Genomic DNA, 21,850 nt, shown 5'->3' on the forward strand with positions numbered 1-21,850 from the left:
TTATTTTACTGAGATCTTTTTATTTTTAAGTTGTAAAACAATATTACACAGCAAGGCAGTATTATAATAAAACTGAAATGCAATGTTATCCTGCCCCTAATGGTACAGTATAACTACAGAATCCATAACGTTGATTACATATTAACGTGTAGAACATCAACTTTTCTACTTAAACTTAATGAGGTTGTGCAATTAAGTTGTGATGGTGGGCTTCTCGCTAGTGCCCTGGGTCATTTCTTCAGGTTTCTCACTGCTGCTCTTGGAGCTGTAATCCACCCTCTCAAAGAGCAGCAGCATCTCACAGTGCATGGTCTGGGGGAAGAGATCCACAGCCATTGCCTGCACCGGACGGAACGGAGCTCCACGTACACGGTTGGAGGGAGCCCTGCACAGACTACACAGATCAAATAGAACCAGAAGAATCCCCATGAAGATGACATACTGAATGTTTGGTCTGCACATGCAGAATGAAAAGGATAGGGTATTATACTCACTCTATGAAGTTGTTCATGGCTGCCTTGGCATTGCATGCCACATAAACCAGCCTTTTCAGATGCTCCGCTCTTCTGATTGCCAGAATGACCTTTGAATCTAGATGGTAGACAATCAATTACTGTCACTCAATTGAAATATACAGTGCATAGACAAACTGATTCAGTAAATTTTGTAACATACGTAAGCCTGCTCTCGGTGGGTCCACGATGGCGGTGATGCTGGGGGATACGACAGCGTTGAGCACCATCTGGAACACATCTTCAGCCTTTCCGCAGTGGAACTCAATATTACTCAGCCCTGAAATATTTCAGTCACAGTCAGGTTCTCTCTCATAGCACTAGAGCAAATGTATTGGGGATTCATTTGGCAGAGGGTCGGGAATATTCAAGAGTTAGATATCAGATATGTATGATTTTAGATTTGAACATGTACTGTATGTCAGGCTTAACTCTTTCTGGCCTCGTTGGTCAAGTGGCAGTAGATGCCAGGCACCAATATGATTAAGCCTCTTACCATTGATCTTCGCGTTGACTTTGGCATCCTTCACTGCTTCCTGACACATCTCTATCCCAATCACCTTCCTCACCCTCTGGAGGACACAGGGTGCGACTCATAATGTCAACAGAGAAAGGGACTAATCCATTTCCAGACGGATTGATCCATAGTTGTAATCAGGGTTGTGTTAAATACCATTTCAGTTTACTTCCTTAACTGAAATGAGCTTGACCCCCAACCTTGCTTGTTATGTATGTAGGATGCCATGTGTCTTTATTTATAAGTCAACTAACACATTTCTCTTGTTCTCTATAGTACCTTAGCCAGTGAGATGCCAATGGTTCCTGTCCCGCAGCATACGTCCAGCACAGTGCTGTCCTTGTCCAGCTGGGCCCATTCTCCTACAGCTGAGTACAGCACCTCAGCTGCCCCTGTGTTCACCTGGTCAATGACATACAGTGAGTATAATAAGTATTCATTCCTCTTGCATTTTTTCGCTGTGTTACAACATGGGATTGAAATATAATTGTGATTTTTGTGGGTCAATGGATAGGATACCCAATAATGTCAAAAGGGAAAATACATTTGTAATAATTAAAATATAGTTGTTGTATAAGTATTCATCCCCTTGTTGAGGAAGGCCTAAATTACTTCAGGAGTAAAGTGTGACTTTGCAACAAAAATATAAAATGTAAAGTGTTGGTTCCATGTTTCATGAGCTGAAATAAAAGATCCCAGAGATTTTCCATATGCACATAATGCTTATTTCTCTCAACCCCATAGAAAATCTTTGGAGGGAGTTGAAAGTCCGTGTTGCCCAGCAACAGCCCCAAAACATCACTGCTCTAGAGGAGATCTGCATGGAGGAATGGGCCAAAATACCAGCAACAGTGTGTGAAAACCTTGTGAAGACTTACAGAAAACATTTGACCTCTGTCATTGCCAACAAAGGGTATATAACAAAGTATTGAGATAAACTTTTGTTATTGACCAAATACTTATTTTCCACCATAATTTGCAAATAAATTCATTAAAAATCCTACAGTGATTTTCTGGATATTTTTTTTCTCTCATTTTGTCTGTCATAGTTGAAGTGTCCCTATGATGAAAATTACAGGCCTCTCTCAGCTTTTTAAGTGGGAGAACTTGCACAATTGGTGGCTGACTAAATACTTTTTTGGCCCGCTGTATATCTGTATTCCCAGTCATGCGAAATCCATAGATTAGGGCCTAATGAACTTGTTTCAATTAACTGATTTCCTTATATGAACTGTAACTCAGTACAATCTTTGAAATTGTTGCATGTTGCTTAATATTTTTGTTCAGTGTACATGGAGTCACTATGTCAAAAAAAAATAGGGATTTACATGATTTTAGAATGACTACCTCTTCCTCTGTCCCCCATACATACAACATCTATAAGGTGCCTCAGTCAAGTATTGCATTTCAAACACAGATTCAACTACAAAGACCAGGAAGCCTTTCAAAAGCCTCATAAAAGAAGGGCAGTGATTGGAATATGGGTAACAGTAACAAATCAGACATTGAATATCTCTTTAAAGATGGTCAGGTTAATAATTATGCTGTGGATGACGTATTAAACCACCCAGAAACATTGAAGATAGTCATCCTTCTGAGTTGCTGCAGCACAGGAAGGAAACTACTCAGGATGTCACCATGAGGCCATTGGAGTTCAATTGCTATGATGGGAGAAACTGAGGATGGATCAACAACATTGTAGTGACTCTACAATAATGACCAACAGTGCATTCATAAAGTATTTACGCCCCTTGACTTTTTCCACATTTTGTTACATTACAGCCTTATTCTAAAATTGATTCAATTGACCCCCCCCCTCATAATACCCCCTAATGACAAAGCAAAAAATATTTGACATTTTTGAAAATGTATAAAGAATTACCATCTGAAATATCACATTTACATAAGTATTCATACCCCTTTACTTTGGCAGCGATTACAGCCTGGAGTCTTTTTGGTTATGACGGTACAAGCTTGGCACACCTGTATTTGGGGAATTTCTCCCATTTTTGTCTGCAGATCCTCTCAAGCTCTGTCAGGTAGGATGGGGAGCGTCACTGCACAGATATTTTCAGGTCTCTCCAGAGATGTTTGATTGAGTTCAGGCTATAGCTGGAAGCCACTCCTGTATTATTTTGGCTGTGTGCTTAGGGTAGTTGCCCTTTTGAAAGGTGAACCTTCGCTCAGTCTGAGGTCCTGAGTGCTTTGGAGCAGGTTTTCATCAAGGATCTCTCTGTACTTTGTTCCGGTCATCTTTCCCTCAATCCTGACTAGTCTCCCAGTCCCTGCCACTGAAAAACATCCCCACAGCATGATGCTGCCACAACCATACTTCGCCAAAGGGATGGTGCCAGGTTTCCTCCACATATGACGCTTGGCATTCAGGCCAAAGAGTTCAATCTTAGTTTAATCAGACCAGAGAATCTTGTTTCTCATGGTCTGAGAGTCTTTAGGTGCCTTTTGGCAAACTCCAAGCAGGCTGTCATGTGCCTTTTACTGAGGAGTGGCTTCCATTTGGCCACTCTACCATAAAGGCCTGATTGGTGGAGTGCTGCAGTATTGGCTGTCCTTCTGGAAGGTTCTCCCATTTCCACAGTGGAACTCTGAAACTCTGTCAGCAACGATCGGGTTCTTGGTCACCTCCCTGACCAAGGCCCTTCTCCCCCGATTGCTCAGTTTGGCCGGGTGATCAGCTCTAGGAAGAGTTTTGGTGGTTCCAAACTACTTTGATTTAAGAATGATGGGGGCAACTGTGTTCTTGGGGAACTTCAATTCTGCAGAAATGTTTGGGTACCCATCCCCAGATCTGTGCCTCGACACAATCCTGTCTCGGAGCTCTACAGACAATTCAACTGTTATTGGTCACATACACATGGTTAGCAGATGTTAATGCGAGTGTAGTTCTGACAGATTACTTGTTAGATCTTACTGCACAAACAATTTCCCAACAACTACCTCATACACACAAATCTAAAGGGGTGAATGAGAATATGTACATATAAATATATGGATGAGAGATGGCCGAGCGGCATAGGCAAGCTGCAATAGATGGTATAAAACACAGTATATATTTACACTCGGCAAAAAAAGAAACGTCCCCTTTTCAGGACCCTGTCTTTCAAAGATAATTCGTAAAAATCCAAATAACTTCACAGATCTTCATTGTAAAGGGTTGAAACACAGTTTCCCATGCTTGTTCAATGAACCATAAACAATTAATGAACATGCACCTGTGGAACGGTCGTTAAGACACTAACAGCTTACAGATGGTAGGCAATTAAGGTCACAGTTGTGAAAACTCAGGACACTAAAGAGGCCTTTCAACTGACTGAAAAACACTAAAAGAAAGATGCCCAGTGTCCCTGCTCATCTGCATGAACATGCCTTAGGCATGCTGCAAGAAGGCATGAGGACAGCAGATGTGGCCAGGAGAATAAATTGCAATGTCCGTACTGTGAGACGCCTAAGACGGCGCTACAGGATGGACAGCTGATCATCTTCGCAGTGGCAGACCACGTGTAACAACACCTGCACAGGATCGGTACATCCGAACATCACAGCTGCGGGACTGGTACAGGATGGCAACAACAACTGCCCAAGTTACACCAGGAACACACAACCCCTCTATCAGTGCTCAGACTGTCCGCAATAGGCTGAGAGAGGCTGGACTGAGGGCTTGTAAGGCCTGTTGTAAGGCAGGTCCTCACCAGACATCACCGGCAACACCATCACCTATGGGCACTAACCCACCTTCGCTGGACCAGACAGTACTGGCAAAAAGTGCTCTTCACTGACGAGTCGTGGTTTTGTCTCACCAGGGGCGATGTTCGGATTTGCGTTAATCGTCAAAGGAATGAGCGCTACACCGAGGCATGTACTCTGGAGCGGGATTGATTTGGAGGTGGGGGGGTCCATCATGGTCTAGGGCGGTGTGTCACAGCATTATCGGACTGACATGACCCTCCAGCATGACAATGCCACCAGTCATACTGCTCATTCTCTGCGTAATTTCCTGCAAGACAGGAATGTCATTGTTCTGCCATGGCCAGCGAAGAACCCGGATCTCAATTCCATTGAGCACGTCTGGGACCTGTTGGATCGGAGGGTGAGGGCTAGGGCCATTCCCCCCAGAAATGTCCGGGAACTTGCAGGTGCCCTGGTGGAAGAGTGGAGTAACATCTCATAGCAAGAACTGGTACATCTGGTGCAGTCAATGAGGAGGAGATGCACTGCAGTAATTAATGCAGCTGGTGGCCACATCAGATACTGACTGTTACTTTTGATTTTTTTACCCCCCCTTTGTTCAGGGACACATTATTCCATTTATGTTAGTCACATGTCTGTGGAACCTGTTCGGTTTAGGTCTCAGTTGTTGAATCTTATGTTCATACAAATATTTACATGTTAAGTTTGCTGAAAATAAACGCAGTTGACAGTGAGAGGACGTAGTGGCTCCGGTGGTTGTTGTCCTTGATCTTTTTGGCATTCCTGTGACATCGGGTGCTGTAGGTGCCATGGAGGGCAGGTAGTTTTGCCCCCAGTGATGCATTGTGCAGACCGCACCACCCTCTGGAGAGCCTTGAGGTTGAGGGTGGTGCAGTTGCCATACCAGACTGTGATACAGCCCGACATGATGCTCTCAATTGTGCATCTGCAAAGGTTTATCAGAGTTTTGGGTGACAAGCCAAATTTCTTCAGCCTCCTAAGGTTGAAGAGACACTGTTGCGCCTTCACCACACTGTCTGTTTGGGTGGACCATTTCAGTTTGTCTGTGATATGTACGCCTAGGAACTTAACATTTTCCACCTTCTCCACTGCTGTCCCTTCGATGTAGATAGGGGGGTGGTCGCTCTGCTGTTTCCTGAAGTCCACGATCATCTCCTTTGTTTTATTGACATTGAGAGAGAGGTTGGTTTCCTGACACCACACTCCGTGTGCCCTCATCTCCTCCCTGTAAGCTGTCTCGTGGTTGTTGGTAATCAAGCCCACTACTGTTGTGTTGTATGCAAACTTGATGACTGGCTACGCAGTCATGGGTGAACCGGGAGTTTGAAGGGGCTGAGCACACACCCTAGTGGGGCCCCAGTGTTGTGGGTCAGCGAAGTGCAGATGTTGTTTCCTACCTTCACCAACTGGGGGCGGCCCGTCAGAAAGTCCAGGACCCAATTGCACAGGACGGGTTGAGACCCAGGGCCTCCAGCTTGATGATGAGCTTGGAGGGTACTATGGTGTTGAATGATGAGCTGTTGTCAATGAATAGCATTCTTACATAGGTATTATATTTGGGATAGGGCAGTGTGCAGGTGATTGCATCGTCTGTGGACCTGTTGGAGCGGTATGCAAACCGAAGTAGGTCTAGGGTGGCAGGTAAGGTGGAGGTGATATGATCCTTGACTAGTCTCTCAAAGCAATTCATGATGACAGAAGTGAGTGCTACGGGGCAGTAGTCATTTAGTTCAGTTACCTTTGCCTTCTTGGGTACAGGAACAATGGTGGCCAGCTTCGAGCATGTGGGGACAGCAGACAGGAATAGGGAGTGATTGAATATGTCCGTAAACACACCAGCCAGCTGGTCTGTGCATACTCTGAGAACGCGGCTCGGGATGCTGTCTGGGCCAACAGCCTTGTGAGGGTTAACACGTTTAAGTGTTTTACTCAAGTCAGCCATGGAGAAGGAGAGGGGGGGGGCGTCTGCCCCTTCTGCGGCGTTGTTCTTTTTGGTCGGCTTCTGGGATTAGATACATTGTCCTGGGTGGGCCATACAGAGGTTCCGCTTTTGGAAAGTCGTATTCCTGGTCGTTATGTTGGTAAGTTGACATCGCTCTTATATCCAATAGTTCTTCTCGGCTGTATGTAATAATATTTCCTGGGGTAACAATGTAATACATTTTAAAAAACGAAATACTGCATAGTTTCCTAAGGACTTGAAGCAAGGCGACCATCACTGTCGGCGCCATCTTCCTTCAACCTCATGGTTTGGTCTTCCTTCGACCTCATGATAACTGTCAACTGTGGGACCTTTACATAGACAGGTCTGTGCCTTTCCAAAAGTCCAATCAATTGAATTGACCACAGTTGGACTCCAATCAAGTGGTAGAAACATCTCAAGGATGATCAATGGAAACAGGATGCACCTGAGCTCAATTTTGAGTCTCATAGCATACTTATGTAAATAAGGTATTTCAGGTTTTTTTATTTGTAATACATTTGTCACTTTGTCATTATGGGGTATTGTGTGTAGATGGAGGATGTATTTATTTATCTAATCCATTTTAGAATAAGGCTGTAACAGAACAAAATGTGGAAACGGTCAAGGGTTCTGAATACACTGTGACAGTGAAAATATTACAAAACATGCGTTCTGTATGGAACAAGGCACTAAAATAATACTGAAAAGAAACACTGCAAAGGAACACACTTTTTGGCCTAAATGCAAAGCCTTATGTTTGGGGCAAATCCAACAACACATCACTGAGTAATTGCCTCCTTATTTTCAAGCGTGGTGGTGGCTGAATCATGGTATGGGTATGCTTGACATCGGCAAAGACTGGCGAGTTTTTCAGGATAAAAATAAATTAGATAGAGCTAAGCACAGGCAAAATCCTTGAGGAAAACCTGCTTCACACCATACACTGGGAGATGATTTCCCCTTTCAGCAGGACAACAACCTACTACACAAGGCCAAATCTACACTGGAGTTGCTTACCAGGAAGACAGTACATTTTCCTGAGAGGCCAAGTCACAGTTTTGACTTAAATCTTTACTTAAATGGAGCAGCTCACAGATTACTGCACCTGTACATAGCCCATCTATAATTTAGCCCAAACAACTACCTCTCCCCCTACTGTATTTATTTATTTATTTTGCTCCTTTGTACCCCATTATTTATATCTCTACTTTGCACATTCTTCCACTGCAAATCTACCATTCCAGTGTTTTACTTGCTATATTGTATTTACTTCGCCACCATGGCCTTTTTTTTTTGCCTTTACCTCCCTTATCTCCTCATTTGCTCCGAGTCTTTATAGACTTATTTTTCTACTGTATTATTGACTGTATGTTTGTTTTACTCCATCTGTGTCGTTGTATGTGTCGAACTGCTTTGCTTTATCTTGGCCAGGTTGCAATTGTAAATGAGAACTTGTTCTCAACTTGCCTACCTGGTTAAGTAAAGGTGAAATAAATAAAAAATATATATATATATTTTTTTTAAATCAGCTTTTTGAGTTAAAATGGCTGTCAAGCTATGACCACCAACATCTTGATTTTGTTTTATATTGTACAATCCAGGTATGCAAAGCTCTTAGAGACTTAAAAAGACTTGCAGCGGTAATCGCTGCCAAAAGTGTTTCTAACATGTATTGACTCAGGGGTGGTGAAGACTTATCTAATCAATCAAGTGTTTTATTTTTCATTAGTATTTAAAAGTTAGAATTTGTCTTTTGTGTAGATCGTTGACAAAAAAATGACAATTAAATCATTTTTATTCCCACTTTGAAACAATAAAATGTGAAGAAATCCAATTATGATACTCACTGTATTTTACAGCTATAGAACAGAGTTCATAGTGCTGTACATCAGAGACACTAACTTGGAGGCTCTTAAAATGGTGGAGGAAATACAACATACACTATCTCAATATAATGAAATATAATTTTAAAAACTATGCCAAATGGACCGAAGATGGTAAGTGAATAGGATGAAGACTCTACAGCTACGATACGTGACATGGGATACTCACCTGGAAGAAAGAATGGGGGGATATCCTGAACTTCAGGCCAAGAAGCTCCTCGTGAATATACTCCTCTCCAGCTACCAGCTCACACGGCAAGTCCTCCGGGTTAGGGGATTGCCTTAGTGAATACAACATTATCTGTCAATCACAACATTTCCATGTGCATTCTCACACCGTTAAATTGTTGTTTTTCTAATGATCTTACCTTTGTCCCTCTGACACAAAGTACAGAGCAGTTACACCACTCTCTTTCCCGTCACCCTCTGTGAAATACTCTTTCATAGAGCTCTTCAGGATATTTAGTTCTTTTTCCTCAAGTTTCTGCAAAGTAGAAAAGGCGAGAATAAATGACAGGATTTGAAAGGAGAGTCACTAAACTTATATTGTTCAGCTGAAGAATCCAGTGATGAATGTAGTGATTCTTAGATCAGAACGCATAATGTGTACATTTCTGTACCATGGTATATGGCCAATATACCACGGCTAAGGGCTGTTCTTTTGCACGACGCAACGCCTTATTGCTATTATAAACTGGTTACCAACGTAATTAGAGCAGTTAAAATAAAAGTTTTGTCATACTTGTGGTATAAGATCTGATATCACAGCTTTCAGCCAATCAGCATGCAGGGCTTAAACCACCCAGTTTATAATGTAATATTAACCACATTCAAGAATGTTTTATTTGTACCTGTGGGTTAAAGAACACCATAGCCATGGCCTGCTTGGTCCTTGTGGTCCGCACTGTTAGCTGCTTCCAGTGGCCCTCGTATGTCTCAGGGCTGTACACTGAGTATGGGGTTGTCCTGTGTAGATAAACAAATTATGGGTCAAAAGAAGGTGATAACATTATTTACATCTAGCACCCCCATTCTTCTGGCCTGGTTATCCTAGAGCTGTTGAAACTATGCCAGAAAAGTTGTCTATTCAGCAGAAACATATCTGAGGCCACCAGGCTATTGTATTGCTGTGTGCAGCATTATATAGGTATATAGGTCAAATAGTGTATATAGGGCAGATCTGATACAGTGGCCAGAATATTTAACTGAGACGTGATATTGAGTCCTGTGATCAGGGCGGGATCAGTGCAGGACAGCGATGAGGCCTCCCTCTCAGTAAGATGACATTAATACCTGATGAATTTCTGGAACTCACTGACCACTCTCTTGGCCTCAGTGGTGACATGGATGCTGTCTGAGGGTCCCACCACGGCACAGGAGCCCCCTTTGTACTTCCCCAGTCTGAAGCCTATGGTCTTATCCTCTTCATTCGCTCCAATACCAATGACAAACTCACACTTGTTCCTGTATTCAACCTGCATGATAAGAGTAGGGAAAGGATGCTTAGGGTCAAAGTTCAGCATGCGCATACCCAGGCAGGGACTGCAGTCAGTGTATGTATTTCATTAAGACACCAGGTTGTCAAACGCCTTGCTAGTAGCTGAGATACTCATTTTTAGCAGGATGATCAAAAGGCCAGAGTGCATCTGGACTTAGTTAAATCAATCCCACAACAAAAAAGGCATAATGATTTCAGGTTCTTGATATAGTCACAGAAAACCTGTACAAGCTGCGACAGCAAACGTTCACCCCAGGTTGCCAGGGCAGGCAGCCATATGTAGGCCTATTATAAAAAGGTCGTTCGAGCCATGGATGCTTATTGGCTGACGCAAAACGACTTGTTTACTTTTCTAATTACGTTGGTAACCTGCTTATTATCTCAATAAGGCCCCTCAGGGATTTGTGGTATATGGCCAATATACCAGAGCTAAGGGCTGTATCCAGGCACTCTGCATTGTGCATATGAACAGCCCTTTGGCGTGGTATTTATTTGAATTATTTTTTCACCTTTATTTAAACAGGTAAGCTAGTTGAGAACAAGTTCTCATTTACAACTGTGACCTGGCCAAGATAAAGCAAAGCAGTTCGACACATACAACAACACAGAGTTACACATGGAATAAACAAACATACAGACAATAATACAGTAGAAAAAAGTCTATATACAGTGTGTGCAAGTGAGGTAGGATAAGGGAGGTAAGGCAATAAATAGGCCATGGTGGACGCTGGAATGGTAGATGTGCAGAAGATGAAAGTACAAGTAGAGATACTGGGGTGCAAAGGATCAAGATAAATAAATAAATACAGTGTGGGGGATGAGGTAGTTGGATGGGCTAATTACAGATGGGCTATGTACAGGTGCAGTGATCTGCTCTGACATATTGGCCATATACCACACACCCCCCCTCCTGGGGTTCTCAAAACAACAGCACTCAGAGAGGTTTCTACAGTATTGCATTGTACCTGTGACGGAGATGGGCGAATTTCTTCCAGAGGACAACACATTCTCTTGTACTTCTCCTTCTGCACAAATAGCCAGGGCAGCATCGCTTTGTTGGTGTTGCCTATTTCTCTGAACAGAAAATGGGAGGACATAATAACATGATGTACAGTCAGTTTTCCTTTGTGTAGTTTGAGCAACATACTTCTCTGTAGGCAATTGTTATTAAAGACATACTCAAATAAAGATGTCCAATTGTTATGTTCATTAGAGCAAAGGAAGGACCAGATAAAGGCCTTAAAGTCATCTATAAACTATGAAGTCATCTCATTAGTACATTTCTGTGGTGTCTTTCATGGCAGGATATAACAAGACAGGATATAATGCAATAGACTGCAGTAATCCTATCGATGCCCCACTTGAGGTTATTCTTGTGAAGTGAACCAGAAGCCACACATGGCATGGGCCTATACACATCTCTGTACCTGGCCAGTCTCTGCAGCACCCCCTCCACCTCCTGCTCCTTCCTCTTCAGCTGCTCCTCATAAGGCACATTCCACAGGGGCGTCACCACGTTGGCGATCTGTATGCTGAGCGGCACCTCGTCCTCCTCTGCCTCCTTCCGCTTGGAGGGGGGCTGCCCGGCACTCCCGGCCTCATCCCGCCCCCTCTTCCTGAGCATAGGGTCCGCCTTGGGCTTGGCCAGGCGCACACTAAGCACCCGGCCCTTCCACTGCATGCCGTGCACCATCTTCATGGCCTTGTCCCTCTCCTCTTCGTTCTTGAAGGTGACAAAGGCAAACGTCTGCTTCCCGAACAGTTTGATCTTGTGCGGGTTAAGGCGATGCTTCTCCAGGAACTTCTTCAAGTCGTTGAAACCAATGAATTTGGGAAGGTTCTGGATCTCCACTTTGAAGATCTCAGAGGTGAAGAGGTCCGCTTGGACGTAGCGGTACAGATTATTAGGGTCGGAAGAAGCTGCTTCTTCTCCTCCACCTTCAGCTTTGGGTTCATCTGTTTTCACCCCATCTACTGCATCTTCTTTGGGGTCAGATGTCTTCTCCTCATTCAGTGATGGAGAACCTACCATTGGGATGTCACCAACATCTGTCATGTTCTGTTTGAGGGGGATAGTGGACATCATTAACAAAAGTGTGCTTCATCTGGACTACCAGTCTGCATTTCATAAGTGACATTTGAAAATACACATATCAGACATGCACTACTTCTGCACTGCTTTCTTTACTTATGCAGATCTTACGGAGTAGTTAGTTACAATGAGTGTAGCAAAGTGGCTGAGATTAAGTAAAGCAAATGACCAAAAGCACGAGCATAATTTAGCACTGAAAATAACGGCTAGCCTAGGACTTACTATACAGAAGAGCAAACAATAAAATCACCTTCACTTTTGCTCTTACAGCTCTGACAAATAATATTTGCTTAAGGGCAATTCACTTCTGACTATAAGAGACTGCGGGCTGCCATCTTGTGGGACACGTGGAAAATATGAACTTTGACATGAGGCGTTAAGAAAAAAATACGTCACTATATATTTTCACTGACAATTTATTGAATGCATTCTGCATGATTCCTGCTGATTGTGTTATGGTAGAATGATAAATCTAGAACAAAAAAAAAAAAATAATGTTCCGACACAGGAAGTGACGAAGCTGCTACAGCTACAGATAAACCCAAGCCCGATATTTCACCGGATATATCAATGTGAAGCATCCGGTTGGCGTTTCCACTCACTACCAAATATGGTAATGAGAGAAAGCCCAGTGACCGGCAGTGGGAGAAGATGGAACGAGATTGATTTTTGCCGACATTATGCAAATTTTCTCATCGATTTAATTTTCTCATTTTATACATTATTTTATGGCTCAATGTAAAGCCCGTTAAAATAGTAAAGCCCCTTCAAATTTGATCTCGATACAGTTTTCTGTTTTCAAAACTACAATATGTAACAAACAGAGTGGACCGCATTTTGTAGACTTTACCCTTTGCCAAAGTTCCAAAAAATTGCGTTTTTCAGGAGTGTAAAGGGCGAATTGAGTTATTGCACACGCACACTTCACAGAGTAGCCGTTACCTAATGGAAATATGCTAACAAATGCTCGAACGCGCCAATAAGGATCTCATTAGCTCGTGCTTGGCTCTGCCTACCTCATTGTTTGCTCTGCCCACTGTGATTAATTTGCTCCCATTGTAACCGACAAGCTTTGGTCTATCTTGGGTTAGTTATAAAAACTCTTTGGTCGCAATGTGTCTGTTTTTTACTTTTGTTGACATTTTAGCTCGCTACGTATTTATCCAACGTTTCAAACACACATGCCACTTTTGATGATATGTAGCAACCTTTCACATAGTTAGGAAATGCGTAGAGTATACTTTGAAGTGCACTGCGAACAAGTAATCATATTTAATAAAGAAAACAATAATACACCGAGTGTAAGCATGTTCGTAATTATTGTATTTGGTAAAGAGCATTTTATACGTTTAAAAGTTATTTTATGGCTCAATGTAAAGCCCTTTAAAATAGTGTCGAAAGTGGAGGGGTGCCGGGATGGGGAAAACGCGAGTAGGACATTTCGGCGCGCGAAATCTACAGCAGGAAGAGAGAAACGGCGAGTTTTTGGTTTTGAATCAATCAAACTAAATTCCATAATCTACAAACATCTACATTAATATGGCAGATCCGAAGGTGAGGGTATGAATTTTTAACATATGTATGTATCGTGCATTTAATGAAATGTACATTTTATTTCAATTGTAATGTTTTGGTTGGCATTCTCAAAGTTTTATATTGCTAGGGTTGTACCCAGGAAGATAAAAATGCCGGGTAGGGATGCTGATTTAAAAAAAAAACTGTTTTTTAACAACCTTGTTAAACATCAATATTGGGGATAAAAAAGTGTTAATCGGCCTCAGAACAACATTTCCCAGATAATGGTCAATCAGTTATGCCTTTTGTTGTATGTGTCAAAAGTGTGCAACTCAATACTTTTGCCGCCCTTCTTTATACCTGGTCCAAAGCTAGCTAGCGTTAACTAGCTTAGCCAAAGGCAAACTAGCCAGCCATATAGCTAGCGAATTATTATTTAAACCTAATATGTATGTCTGCGATATCACTTGGACACTATTTGGCATTGTTAAGAGTTGTCTAATGTTACCCCTACTGTGCAGTAATTGCTACTGTTAGCCAGCCAGTTGGCCACAGAAGCCAGTTCCTCAGACATTACAATAGCTAGATGGCATATTGCTTTATTCATCTTGAGTTTACACTGATTTAACAGAACTCGGTCAATGCAATTACCCACTGTGTCATTTACACAATAGCCAAACCTTTTTCATCTCTAGCTAGCTAACCTACTACTGTGCTAGCTGGTCTAGTGCTTTCTCCGTGGCCTAGCTAACGTTAGCAAGCTAGCTGGCTGGCTAACTCCAGGCCGAAAGAAACTAGCGTCAACTTTATCAGTACTTGTTTATCCATTTAGCTAAGTAACTAGCTATGATGACAACACTGACATACTATCTAAGTTATGACAGCTGTATAATAAAAGCGGATAACTTCATTAACGCAAAAAAAGACAACGATTGATTGAAGCAGGTGGACAATCACAAACGTAACTTTTCTGTTAATAACGTTACCTGGACAACTAACTTTAGGTAACTAACGTTAACGTACTGTAAGTAGCTAACGTTACTGTTTGTACATGAGGTAGCCAAATGTGCAGTCAGCTACCAAAACACTTGCTTGACAAGAATGTCAGCAAACCATCTAGTGTTAGCAAGCAGCAGTACTGCCGTAGTATTTATTTATTAGCTGCTTGAACCAAATGTATAAAATAGGCCCGTGTTGCTCCATGTTTAGCTACATACAGTAGCTAGCAACATCCCATAGTCTTATATGGATCCATGTTTTTAGCTTAGTTGAAGCTAGCCTTTACATTACACTCGAAAGCATGGAGCGACACGCGCCCCTTTCATACATTTGGTTCAGGCAGCTATTAAATAAATCCAATGGCAGAAGCTAAGCTTTCTAGGTGGCATGTTGATATTATTGTCAGGTTAGTTTTTTTTTAGTAGCTGACTGCAAATTTGGCTAGCTCACATGTAACTACTTATGTTACGAACTAGCTAAAGTTTGTTGTCCAGGAAACAAAAACATTGTCCACCTGCTTCACCTTTCTTCCTCTTGTAAGGAGTGTTTGTCTGAGTATTATCTCTTATGTAATGTTAGGCCATATTACAAGTTCTGTAGTAAGTGTGAGATCATATGGATTCGCAAGGCCTTTTGTAAAGTCATCCAGCAGCAGAGGTGCTTGGCTCAGCACCAGTGACACTAAGTTTAGTTGCCACAGCAAATTGCACACAAAAGATGACCTCCAAAGCCTGATCTCTCAAATCCCTCTATTCACATCCTGCAGTTAGTTGGTGGAGCGTACCGTTTTTACAGTCTGAAACACTGACTTGTAAAGTACATTTCACAAACTTGAAGTGAGATGACAATCCAAGTGGAACCACTGAAGCCCACTGAAACTTTTGAGGATTTTTATTCTCAATTGATAATTTTGAATGCCAAATGCTGCCCTTAACATGTTTTTCAAATTCATATTTTTTATAGGAAACACCAGAAGAGCAGGAGACTTCAACAGACAATGCAGAAGAATCAAACCACGATCCCCATTATGAGCCCATCGTGTCTCTTCCAGAGCAGGATGTAAAGACACTAGAGGAGGACGAGGAGGAACTGTTCAAAATGTAAGCTGATGCTGAAAGGCTATTCAAAGCGAAATCTAACTCATTGAGCTATACACAATTTGTAATTCATTTATGGCTGAATCCTAACATCAAATTGGTAAATTCATCAATTCTTTTCTTAGGCATGCACTGTCAAATAGAGACTAAGTGAAATGTTACCCTAAGTAGAAGTTAGGATTTGTCTCAAGTGTAGTGCAACTATCCAGCCCTCTGTCATCCAAGTATTGTTACTGATTCCCTCCAAAGCCTCAGCATTTTACCCATATTGTCTCTCGCCTCAGGCGGGCGAAGCTCTACCGCTTTGCCTCTGAGAACGACCCACCAGAGTGGAAGGAGCGCGGCACAGGCGACGTCAAGCTCCTGAAACACAAAGAGAAGGGCACCATCCGCCTATTGATGAGGCGAGACCGGACCTTAAAGATCTGTGCCAATCACAACAGTGAGTCACGGAGCGCTTCTTGTCTAAGGCAGTATCACTAAGCATTTATCACTGCAGTGCTGTCTTGTGTCGAACATAAATCTGTCCATTAACCCATGCATTGATGCTGCCTGTACACTGAATTGTTATTTTGAGTATGAGATGATGGTGAGGTATAAGCAAAACACGTCATTGTATAGATATGTGATTCTATGGGTCAGTGGCCTAAATCCTTTTCACCTTTCTGCTCTTTCAGTTTTCCCTGTGATGGAGCTGAAGCCCAACGCCGGCAGCGACAGGGCATGGGTATGGAACACACTTGCCGACTTCGCTGATGAGCATCCCAAACCTGAACTCCTGGCAATCCGTTTCCTCAATGCAGAAAGTGAGTATGACAACACGTCTATTTCCGTCACTGCATTAGCTTTTTACATTTCGGTCGACTTCCCATGCAAAATGTGTGATCTGTCAATGTGTGGCTGGGGTTTAAAATAACTCTTCTGTCCTATTCAGATGCTCAGAAATTTAAGGTGAAGTTCGATGAATGCAAGGAGGAAGTCCGAAAATCGCAAGACGGATCAGGTTCGTGTACAATTATTTATTTATTTTCACATTATTTTTCATAACCAGTATGCAGACAATACTCTGTTCTCTGCCGCTCACTCCAGCCTGGAACTTTGTCCGCTAAATTAACATGGATAATTCAACCATTCGCTTGGCCCACTATTAGGCTGGTGTTGATATGTTCTGCCACACTTAGAATTGTTCGCGCTGCAGTGTTAATTACAAAGAACCACCATTGTTCATAAGGTCACATGTTAATCACTACCCAGTTTAGATTACTCTTATGTATCAGTGGAACAAAAAGATTTGTGAAACACTCAAGATGGAATACTCTGTCGTTCAAATGGTGGACATCCGCAATGCTCCAAAACAAGCTCTTAGATGAAGACTGTTATACCATCAACACTTGATGTAGTTTGGAGCCTCGTCTTGGCCAACCTGTTTGCTCAGTCATTGGCCAACCATGACACATCACAGTTAATATCTTTCTGTTCTCTGCAGGAGAAAACACTGACAGTGCAAACAAAGTGGCAGAGAAACTGGAGGAACTATCTGTAAAAGACAAGACCAAGACAGAGGAAAAGGAGAAAGCGGCAGCAGAAGAGAAGAAATGAAACCAAGAACTTGCTTTACTGATCTTCAACTTGTCATTTTCTACAATAGACTCTAAAGAAACTGAATTTGGACACTTGCATATTGATTTATTTAGTTTTTTTAAATGATTTGTTTACCTCGAGATCACAAGACCTTGGTGCCGCAAAAAAATGATCCATTCATTAAAATGTGCCCCTCCCCACCCGCCCTCTGCTTTTTCCATCATGGAAGACCTAGTTGTCTGTTCTGCTCATCTGTCACTCATTTCAGACAGACGATGTGGTGTATTACCTGTTTTGGTAAATTAGCCCATTTTATTTACCGCTTTCAAATTGAGGGGTGGGGGGGTGTTAAACCATGGGGGCTGTTTGCATGACAAATTAGGAAGGTATTAAACAATGAACGTGTTTAATGAATTTACCTGCAACAAAACAGCACCACGGGGTGGATCTGATTATGCTTTGCTGGAGGGCACTGGTCTATGGCACGTAACGTGAATGGGCAAAAGCAGTGAGGGAGGAGCGCCCTTCTCAAATATAACAGTAATCTGTGTTGTTTAGTCACGTTGTCAACAAGGCAGCATGGTGCATCGTCCATAAACATATTTTTCCATAAAATGTTTGTTTTGAAATTAGATTTCATTGGGAAGGAAGATAAGTAATCACTTTTGCATGTGAACACAGAATCCTAATCATTATACCACGTGCTTAATTACACCACTTTTGTTTTGAGCCGGCTTTCACTTGGTGCGAAACACGCCTGCTCCCTCATTCACACAGACCCGATACCTGTATTTTGGTTACAGTAGGGTTACCAAAACTCGGGACCCAAGGGGTGCACGGTTTTGCACTAGCGCTACACAGCTGATTCAAATCAACTAATCATCAAGCTTTGAATCAGCTGTTTAGTGTTAGGGCAAAAAAACAAAATGTATACTCTGGGTCTTGAGGACAGAGTTTGGGAAATGCTGGGTTACAGGGACTGTGAAAATGCAGTAGTCATGACTAGGTCTTTAGGTGGCTTTTACTTTGCCTTGTTTTTATACCCTTCCCCTTAAAGATATACCAAAAAGCAGGTGAAAATAAGCAGTCTTGGTACGTTTGTGGGATCTTTGTATATGAAAGAGGTATCGGTGTTAATTTACCATACTGTGAAATGAGGCTTGTGATATTGGTAAGTCTTGTTATTCTGAAGCAAAGTTAGTTCATATGGAACAGGGCTGCTTGTTAGTGCCACAAGTATGGAAAACGGGCAGAAAGGACATGTGAGGAGCAGTAATGTCTTTGGCACGAATCTCAATATGGAGGCTTTCTCTGTATCCTCTCCTTAGTCTTTACTGATCTTAATACAGGCAAGGTGGTGGCTGCTTACCAGGCAGGAATTTGCCTTCACCTGTCCACTTAGTTCAGGGATTGGCAACTCCAGCCCTTGGGAGCCTAATTGGTGTCACACTTTTGCCCAGCTGACACACCTGACTCCATCAACTTATCATGATCTTCTGTTGAGAATGCAATTCATTTAATCAGCTGTGTTTGCTACGGATGGGGGGGGGGGGGAGTTACAACTCCAGCCCTGAGGACTGGAGTTGCCCATCCCAGGTTCAGGTGAAGGAGAGGAAATTAGTGGAGGAAGACACTTTGGACCATTGAGACGCAGCCGTAGCTTTCTAAAATCAGGTGTACTCTGGGAACTAGTCTGCTGCTCGCTCAGAGGTCCTACTGCATATTCTCATTTGCATAATTCAGCTTCATTTTGTTGTTGACTGATCACACCAAATCAAAATGAAAGACAACGGGTTATCAGAATTAGGCGTAGGCTCGTCAATCTATGTTCTGGCTCAGGTCTCCTTCCCGGTGGCTCAAGTTTGTTTTTAGGCCATAATACATTCCCTCAAAGTGAAGCAAGCATGTAGACAAGGTATAGTGGAAGAGTGTATTGATGCGATATTAGGTGTGCTCACCGTCTTAACCTGTCCCCACTAACTGCATTGACCCTGCATCAAAGTGCCAGTGCATCTGTAAATACATGTACATGGATGGAATGTTGCTTTTCATTTCCACTCAAATGGTTTTAAGATGTTTCCTCCACCTTCCAATAAAAGCTCTCAAAGACCATTTTTTTGTCTGTCTTTGCTATTTTATGTGGAGTGAGGAATAGGGAGGGCTGTGACGGTCATGGATTTTTTGGATGAAAGCTATTGGTCAGCCAAATGACCGTGGTCACTGAATTTTTTTTTTGTTGAATTTGAGAAAAATCTGGACATTTTCTCCTATCCTTGACTCCTGACTGCATGTGCTGCTACTGCAGGGAGAGGGCATTGCCTTGGCAATCATAGACTTGTTCGCTACAACACCTTGCTTGTTTGAGCAAAGAGCAAAAGTTGTCACGTTGAGTCAATTACAGCAGAAACGGACTGAACCGCACAAATGGCTGGCTGTCCCATCTTCAGTAAATTGTTCGTTCCACACTATTTTTTAAACAGCTATGACAGTTTTATTTTCATGACAGTCTTCATCCATTACCGTCAGTTACGTTGTTATACGGTAATTGTGCCCTAGAGAGGAATTCCTATGTGCATCAGTCAATTTGGTATGGAAAACCAATGCTGTCTGCCTTGCAAAATGGTCTGGATTAAAATGTTTATACACAATCCAGTAAGATATACTATCGCTTTCATGTTGGCCATGAACTGTTATCTCCACCTGGCACAGCCAGAAGAGGACTGGCCACCCCTCAGAGCCTGGTTCCTCTAGGTTTCTTCCTAGGTTTCTGCCTTTCTAGGGAGTTTTTCCTAACTATTGTGCTTCCACATCTGCATTGCTTGATGTTTGGGATTTTAGACTGGGTTTCTGTACAGCACTTTGACATGTAAAAAGGGCTTTATAAATACATTTGATTGATTACTTTTTTGTGGTAATTGATACTTATTCACCAGCCATTTAAGTGATGTAACTGTGATGTGGTGACAAGTGAAATGCATTCTAATACATTCCACCAGATATATCTGAAATCTCATTGAACAAATAGAAACATTTCAATCGGTGTCACGGAAATGTTCAACGTCAATCTAGTGAATGCATAGGCTTGACAAACATTTCTTTATTCTAATTCTGTCAAGTGGCATATTTCCTTTCAACAAAAATAATTAAGCATGTACATTAACAGTATTTCCAATACACTGTCTACATTTATTTTTCTATTCATATAACAAATGTTACAAAATACTACATCTGATTATGATAAAAGCAAGACATACAGCAACAAGTCATCTGCAATAGTTCATATTGTTCAGGTGAGGTGACTTGGGACTCGAATCAAACTTCAGTGTTACGGATTGAATCGAGCCCTTGGTGAAATATCCATCAGACAGCAAAAATAAAAAACAAAAGTGTCAGTAATCTAAAGGAAGAATAACAACAATCACTTTTGTCAAGTGTATCTGTGCTTGAAGGGGAAGATTCAAGTATGTATCAACAATGTTGGGTCGGTCACCTGCAAGGAACACAGGTGAATTTGAGTTAAATATGAGACAAGTGACCCAATACTGTACATTCAGCTGAAAAGAGTATGGCATATTAACCTAACTAGCTCCCTTTGCCATGTTTAATATAATATAATTAGGGTCTGCTATGGGGTTGGACCAGTTATCAATTTGTGTTGTCATATTTGAAGCTTATGGTCTGCAATTGAACTGATGATATGATAAGATGGATAAATGGAATGGCATGTGCCACAAATAACAGGCTCAAAAAACAATACACGGCAAGGAATATTCTCTTCTCTACTATCGCCAATGTGTGTACTCTGATAAATGTATATGTTCCCAATATATACATCTATTATACGATATCTACAATTATGGCACGTTCAGTTAAAGTGAGTATCACAATGAATAGGTACAATAAGTTAAACTTTTTTTTTTAAAGTGTCTATCCATAAGTGGGACCATTCAGCTATAAGCATGATTAGAATTATTGGTGTAATTTCATAGGTGGTTGTCCCACAGTGCAACCTGGTTACCTGTCATATCCAATTTCTTTGTGCAGTAAACATCATTGTCCTCTTGAAAGGCCACAATGGTCATTTAATGGATCCGGTGTGTAGTTGCAAACAAATAGGGTCCTTTACATCCATGTAAATTCTATCTTCAACACTAAGAATGTGCAAATGACCAGGTGACATTTCTCACCTCAAATGTTCAGAGCCTTTTACAAACAAGAAAAGATACAAAACAGAGGGAAACTTTCAAGCTACATTTAATCAGTGTTTTTAAAGAAAAAAAATAGATGTACCTATCAAACTATATCTTCTTTTCATTAGTGAACCACAAAAAAACAACAGTCCCATAGTTTTATCCATGACTAACCTCATGTTTTGTAATTCATTTGGTTTGCTGTGCCAGACAGCTGCTTAAAGTGGATGGATTTCAGGAGTACCCAGAGCTTTAACATAATCAGGGTTAGTAGCCA

At 41.9% G+C, this 21,850-nt stretch overlaps 2 protein-coding genes across 5 annotated transcripts; one reads left to right on the forward strand and one right to left on the reverse strand.

Moving 5' to 3' along the window:
* trmt2a (tRNA methyltransferase 2 homolog A) lies at positions 1 to 12,630 on the reverse strand. Of its 3 annotated transcripts, none has more exons than XM_064936958.1 (12): positions 12,442 to 12,630; positions 11,527 to 12,158; positions 11,065 to 11,173; positions 9,895 to 10,076; positions 9,453 to 9,567; positions 8,970 to 9,085; positions 8,771 to 8,882; positions 1,309 to 1,431; positions 1,009 to 1,084; positions 676 to 792; positions 495 to 591; positions 1 to 385 (listed from the first exon to the last, which is right to left on the reverse strand). In XM_064936958.1, exons 2-12 carry the CDS (start codon positions 12,153 to 12,155, stop codon positions 193 to 195), a joined length of 1,869 nt encoding a protein of 622 aa, XP_064793030.1. In that variant the 5' UTR covers positions 12,156 to 12,158; positions 12,442 to 12,630; the 3' UTR covers positions 1 to 192. The 3 variants fall into 3 exon arrangements, with proteins under 3 accessions (XP_064793030.1, XP_064793029.1, XP_064793028.1); XM_064936957.1 differs by having other exon boundaries at positions 1 to 394; positions 12,414 to 12,629; XM_064936956.1 differs by having other exon boundaries at positions 1 to 394; positions 12,442 to 12,628.
* Positions 12,631 to 13,599: 969 nt separating this feature from the next.
* On the forward strand, positions 13,600 to 17,585 carry LOC135513925 (ran-specific GTPase-activating protein-like). 2 transcript variants are annotated; one of them, XM_064936960.1, is made up of 6 exons: positions 13,600 to 13,745; positions 15,669 to 15,805; positions 16,087 to 16,244; positions 16,480 to 16,608; positions 16,737 to 16,805; positions 17,289 to 17,585. In XM_064936960.1, exons 1-6 carry the CDS (start codon positions 13,731 to 13,733, stop codon positions 17,399 to 17,401), a joined length of 621 nt encoding a protein of 206 aa, XP_064793032.1. In that variant the 5' UTR covers positions 13,600 to 13,730; the 3' UTR covers positions 17,402 to 17,585. The 2 variants fall into 2 exon arrangements, with proteins under 2 accessions (XP_064793032.1, XP_064793031.1); XM_064936959.1 differs by having other exon boundaries at positions 13,621 to 13,751.
* Positions 17,586 to 21,850: the final 4,265 nt, after the last annotated feature.

This window comes from Oncorhynchus masou, chromosome 25, assembly GCF_036934945.1.
Source record: "Oncorhynchus masou masou isolate Uvic2021 chromosome 25, UVic_Omas_1.1, whole genome shotgun sequence".
Lineage (NCBI taxonomy): Eukaryota > Metazoa > Chordata > Actinopteri > Salmoniformes > Salmonidae > Oncorhynchus > Oncorhynchus masou.

What these genes read in the sequence shown, in the direction of transcription:
- LOC135513925 (XM_064936959.1), top strand. Translation starts at nt 13,731, where the DNA reads ATGGCAGATCCGAAGGTGAGG. An exon ending in CCGTTTCCTCAATGCAGAAA is followed by an intron (nt 16,609 to 16,736) that starts GTGAGTATGACA and finishes TGTCCTATTCAG; the next exon opens with ATGCTCAGAAATTTAAGGTG. An exon ending in AAAATCGCAAGACGGATCAG is followed by an intron (nt 16,806 to 17,288) that starts GTTCGTGTACAA and finishes TGTTCTCTGCAG; the next exon opens with GAGAAAACACTGACAGTGCA.
- trmt2a (XM_064936957.1), bottom strand. Translation starts at nt 12,155, where the DNA reads ATGACAGATGTTGGTGACATCCCAATGGTAGGTTCTCCATCACTGAAT. An exon ending in CCCCCCATTCTTTCTTCCAG is followed by an intron (nt 1,432 to 8,770) that starts GTGAGTATCCCA and finishes GTCATTGACCAG; the next exon opens with GTGAACACAGGGGCAGCTGA. An exon ending in GCCATGAACAACTTCATAGA is followed by an intron (nt 395 to 494) that starts GTGAGTATAATA and finishes TGATCTGTGTAG; the next exon opens with TCTGTGCAGGGCTCCCTCCA.